The sequence below is a fragment of the Salmo trutta genome, chromosome 27, assembly GCF_901001165.1.
Source record: "Salmo trutta chromosome 27, fSalTru1.1, whole genome shotgun sequence".
NCBI classification, from domain to species: Eukaryota; Metazoa; Chordata; class Actinopteri; order Salmoniformes; family Salmonidae; genus Salmo; species Salmo trutta.
Genome location: NC_042983.1, coordinates 2,382,697 through 2,388,696, shown reverse-complemented (window position 1 = coordinate 2,388,696; position 6,000 = coordinate 2,382,697). Strand labels below are relative to the sequence as shown.

The window sequence follows — 6,000 nt, the reverse complement described above, 5'->3', positions numbered from 1 at the left end:
CGCCCGACCAGGGAGGGGCGCCACCTTCTGTGGATACTGTGACATCAGGTGAATCGAACACAACACTGCTGATATCTTTCCGACAGATAAGATCTAAACCAGGCAAGAACTTGTCCATTTAGACCAATTAGGGTTTCCAATCTCTCCAAAAGAATGTGGTGATCGATGTTGTCAAAGGCGGCAATAAGGTCTAGGAGCTCGAGGGCAGATACAGAACCTTGGTCTGATGCCATTTAAAGGTAATTTACCATCTTCACGAGTGCCGTCTCAGTACTATGATGGAGTCTAAAACCAGTTTCAAGTTTTTGATTTTTCAGGAGAGACTTTATTACTGCCACTATTAGTGAGTTTGGTACAGATCCGGAGGATAGGGAGGCAATTATTATGTTCAACATAGGAGGGCAAAGCACAGGAAGTAGCTCTTTCAGTAGTTTCATTGGAATAGGGTCCAGTAGGCAGCTGGAAGGTTTAGAGGTCATTACTATTTTCGTGAATGTGTCGAGAGATACAGGATTAAAAAACTTGAGGGACTCCATTGATCTTAGGTCCTGGCAGTTCTGTGCAGACTCAGGACAACAGAGTTTTGGAGAAATATGCAGATTCAAAGAGGAGTCCGTAATTTGCTATATATAATGATCATGATCTTTTCGGCGAAGATGTTCATGAATTCACCACTGCTGAAGTGAAGGCCATCCTCTCTTGGGAATGCTACTTTTTAGTTAGCTATGCGACAGTAAAAAAAAAAGAAAAATTGGGGATGGTACTGTCTTTCCAAGCTACTCGGAAAACTTCCAGTTTGGTGGAGCACCGTTTCCGTTTCAATTTTCTGGAAGCTTGCTTTAGGGCTTGGGAATTTTCTGTATATCAGGGAGCTAATTTCTTCTGACAAATGTTTTTTGTTTTTAGAGGTGTGACTTCATCTAGGGTATTACGCAAGGTTACATTTAGCTCCTTGGTTAAGTGGTTAACAGATTTTTATACTCCAACATCCTTTGGTGGGTGGTAGGAGTCTGGAAGGGACCGTTGCAGTGTCTTGAATTTAAAAAGTTGGGCCTTGTGGCAAGTGTGTGCAGACGGAATAAATATGCTGTGGAAGAGTCAGTGGATACACAGTACTGCAATTGTGGTGGAAACCACGTTCCAGGAATGCCCTGTAAGGGTGAAGGAGGTCGAAGTAGCAAGAATCCGGGCTTTCCACCAGGTGTCCTATACAGAGGCAGGCAAATGGTGGAAGGAGCAAGTGCAAATGAGTAAGAAATGGCAATGGATGCCCCGCAGCCTGCAGAAAGTGTTGTTCATCAGTTGAGGGATACTGAAGTGCTGAAAGTTTAGAATATGGAGTTTGTTGTGTTTATTGTGCAGGTGATACATTGTACAAGTCAAACTAGCAAGAAATCGAAGAAACTTGACATAATTGTGAATGCAACAAAAAGGCTTTTGGATCTCCAGGACTTTACGGCTGAAACAATGCATTATGTTTTCTTTTTTTCCCCTGTGTTTTTCTGCGTTAAAGTTCCCCAGTTTTCACCCCACACATTAGGTGGCGGCATGCACCTCTAAATACTATAGAAGAAGAAGAATCATCACAACAACAACAACAACAACAACAACAAAACCTAGAAAATCGTGGCGCTCTGCACGAGGACTGACCTCGTAAATGCCTACTTAGACAACACACATCAGGTGCAGTTATAGGGGAAAAGGCTATTTAATGTACATATAATTCAATTAGTACATGTTTTAACCACAACGGTGTGATAAAATCACCCCCAACAAATATCTATTTCGTTTTGTGAATTTGAGATTTTGGTCAGGCGCGTTGGTGGCCATCTCACATATATTGGGGTCTTAACAGACGTAGGCGCTGTTTTGTTCTGTACAGCAATTCAAATCGATTGTTTATCTAACGTTTGTTTACAATTTTACTAGCTAGCCATCATATGGCTTCCACTTTACTGTCACCGATGGTAGATTATTACAATGATGAAGAAGAACTTGATAGTGTGGACGAGGACGATGATCGAAGCTTCAGGGGAATAGACTCGGAAGAAGGTAATGTTAGCTAAACTACCTAGGTTCACGCAAAGCTGGCTAACGCGTTACACTTGTTATATTTAATAAGGAACATTAACGTTAGATTTTTTACATTTTATATTAACATTTAAAAAATCTAAAATAAACTCATCCCCATTGAACTGTAAAGGCAGTACGTTTGAGCTGACGTTAGCTTGGGCAACGATGTCGTAACGATAGCTACAGTATTGTAGTTAACTAACTAGCTAACCACACATTATGGAAGATAGCTTTACTTTATTTGTACACTTTTACAAGGCTTTTGATACAGTTGAACATTTTCTTTTTGAGACTTAGATTTTGGGGTTTTGGTCTATTTTCAAAGTGTAATTAAGACACTTTACAATAATAGTAACATCTCTGTTAAATTATCCCATTGAACTTCACAGAGAATCGACATTAGGCGCGGAATTTAACATGAATGCCAAACTTTTATTTTTTGGGATCCCACAAGTTATGGCAAAATATCAATATGTATAGTTTTAGGGGTATTCAGATACAAGATAAAGAGAACATTCACAATTTGTTGACGACACCACCATTTTTTTTAAAGAACATGAAGTCAGGAAAGCTATTGAATGTATTAATGCCTTCTCACATGTATCTGGTTTATCCCTGAATATTAGGACATGTGAATTATTTGTGTTGAAAAAATGTGATTTAAACTCATGTAATATCCTTGTAAAAGATGTGATCACATATCTTCGTATTAAAGTTAGCAACGAGCAGAAAGAAAGGGACAACTTAAATTTCTCTCCTATTGTAGAGAAAATTGTAGAGATTTAACTGCTGGTTATTAAGAGATATTCCTTTATCTGGACGTGTAGTTTTGTCAAAATCTGAAGGTCTGTCAAGGTTAGTGTATACCTCCCTTGCCTTGGATGTTCCTCTGTCAGTAACTATTTAACTTCATATGGTGGAATAAACCTCAATATTTAAGAAAAGCGGTAATATGTAGAACCCAAAGTGAGGGAGGGTTGAATGCTCTGGATTTTAAAACCTCTAATATAATCTAAGATAAAATGGATACAAAACTATTTAAGAAATAAGGATTGCATTTGGAATATAGTCCCTAATTTAATATTCCAACAAATTGGTGGTCTAGAATTCTTGCTCAAATGCAACTCTGTGGGTAAGATCTCTATTAAGTTTTCTAACTTTCATAAACAAGGACTTCTAACTTGGAACCTCATGTACAAACACAATTTTTTCCCCGCATAGATATTACAATCTTGAATAATAAAGACATGAGATAGAAAAACAAGTCTTTGTTTTTCCATAACTGGTTTGACAACAGCATTATCTGGGTTAAACAATGATTGAATAATGATGGACAACTATATGATTATCCAGAATTCATGAGAACACACAAATCCTGAGGAGTTTCAAATAGTTGTTAGAGCGGTCCCTAAAAGTGCTATTCTTCTTTTATGAGAATATAACAGTACTCCAAGTGCTACTGTTGAGGATTTTGTAGCCTCAGTACAGCTAGAAGGAATTGACATTTTAAACTATAAATGTAATAACGTGTATAAAAGAAAACTGTCATGATGTTACTATTCCCTCTGCTAGAATATACTGGACAAGTGAACTGGAACAAAGTCTTGTTGTTGTCTGGGAAATACTATATCTAAAAAGGCGAAAGAAGTATCATACAAACTAATTCAAAGAATCTACCCTGTAAAGACCTTTATCATACACAGTTTTAAAATAGCTATTGATAACGTGTATTTTGTGGTTGTGACCCAGAGACTCTCGACCACTTATTTTGGGATTGTCAGAAGATTTTGGGTTGAGTTAAAATATTTTATTTTAAAATAAACTAGCTACTATTAATGTTCATTTGAAAGACTCTGATATTATGTTTTAATTTGATCCAAATGATATGGACCCTGATTTAACTTTAATTGTTAATTTGTTTATTTTTCATGGCAGATAATTTATCCATGAAATGAAGTGGGCGGAGAACAAACCCCTCTTCACATTTTGTCTAAGAAAATTTCAAAATTACATTTAAATTCAGTAAGTGTAAAAACCAAAAAGCAATTCGTATCATAAACCTTTTTGACAAATTGAAAATGTATCTCGATATGTAACACCCCTGTCTGTTAGGTTTATGTACTCTTGTTTGTATATTTCTGTGATTGTATTTGTTTTGTTACTTAGTAGAAAAAGACTAATCAAAAAAAGATGACTGGCTAGCTTAATCAACAACACAGTAGTGATGGGCAATCCGGCTCTTTTCAGTGAGCTGGCTCTTTTGGCTTCCAAACGGGTCTTTAAAAAAAATACAAAACATTTTTTTTCAAGTCAAACAGTATGCGATAGTTTGACTATAATTGATGTTAAAACAATTCTAATTAAATTAAATCCTATTCTACCTTAACCACAATGTATTTAAAAAATGTATTGGTTTGTTATGAAAAAGAATGCTACTAAACATTTGCATTTAAAGTATAACTTTTTTAATGTATATAAACAAAGTGCATATAAATCTAACCATTCAAAACGAATACAATCTGAACAACATAATAATAGAATATTGCACCATATCAAAGAAAAATAAATAACAATATGCAAAACTGCAGCATCCCACTTAACATTAAACTGATCCCTCTTTTCTCTCTCTTCTTTAGTGCCATGTTATAACCAGCAGCACACAGCAATGCTGACCATATTTTGCTTTTATGAGAGATTGGCATTCAGAAATGCAAGCTACCTCACTTCAGGGGCTGATGTTGTTTCTTCTCTCAGTAATTATTTGTCGCATTTTGAGAAGACCCTCTCAGAGGGAACGGATGTGGCCACTATGCAGAGTCTCCCTGTCATGACTTTAGTAAGACGTAGGTAGACAGAGGCCTTGTTCTTCCACCAGCTCAGAGGATCTGCAGACCTTTGGAGGAGGGGCTCCTCTAAATAGGATCGGACCTCCATTATGGCATCTGCTGAGGGATTCCTTCGTGCTGCATCCCCGGTTGCTCTCTCGTCAAACGGCAGATGTTTGTGGCACTACTGCTGGTGCTTCTGCTCCATCTGATCCCTCTTCTTCCTGTTGCCCTGGTGCCTGAGCCAGCTGACTGCTGGGGCTGTCCCTCCCTGCTGCTGAGGTTATTCTTTGAAGAGCCTCATCAATCGCTCTGGCATCACTGAAGGCTAACTTGTTAAACCTGGGGTCAAGTGCAGCGGTATCTGATAGCACGTGATTATATTCCATTCTGTGGAACTTTCTGTCCATTGATGAACATAGGGTGTCCATCAACTCTGTCACATGTCCTGTGGTTACATTTGCTTATCTCTGGCGGCTGGCTGTGATTCGCTGCAGACCCTTACACAGGAGTATAATTTTTGAGGCTGTCACATAGCTGAAAAGAGAGAACAGTAACTTGTTGGTTCATGTTTTGTCTACTGATACTACATTCTCATCTACTGCTAATATACATATATAATACTGGATTAAATAATGTAGTAATAACTGCACCTCTCTCCACTGATCTCCACAGTGACCTGCTCAAAGGGTTCCAGGACTCTGCACACCTCCTCCACCACCTCCCATTCCTCTTGGGTCAGAGCATCAACAGGTGCATTGACGATGGCATCCTTTGATTCAAGAAACCACTTCAACATATAAAATGCTGAATTCCTTGTAGTCCAGTCTTGTTTAGGCCTCAGCTCAGGTATCCCCATCTGGCGTTGTGTAGACTTTAGTTTTTCAGCACCTACTGTGCTCCTGTGGAAGTATTCCACAGCTGATTTCACTTTGTCCACAGTGGGCTTCATCACCTACCTTCAGAGCATCTCTTACAATTAGGTTGATTGTGTGGGCAAGACATGGATGATGGGTCTATTTAAACATTTTCATGGCTTTGGTTATGTTAGCTGCATTGTCGCTAATACAACAGACCACTTTTCCATCTACTTGCCACTCTC

The 6,000-nt window shown here is 38.3% G+C and overlaps 1 protein-coding gene across 1 annotated transcript in view; it reads left to right on the top strand.

The window, feature by feature from the left end:
• Positions 1-1,838: 1,838 nt before the first annotated feature.
• suds3 (SDS3 homolog, SIN3A corepressor complex component) overlaps positions 1,839-6,000 on the top strand; it is a 59,901-nt gene continuing 55,739 nt past the window's right edge. The window contains exon 1 of the mRNA XM_029716306.1: positions 1,839-2,052. Coding sequence (XP_029572166.1) covers positions 1,941-2,052 — 112 coding nt within the window. The 5' untranslated portion in view covers positions 1,839-1,940. The remainder of the gene's footprint in view (positions 2,053-6,000) is intronic.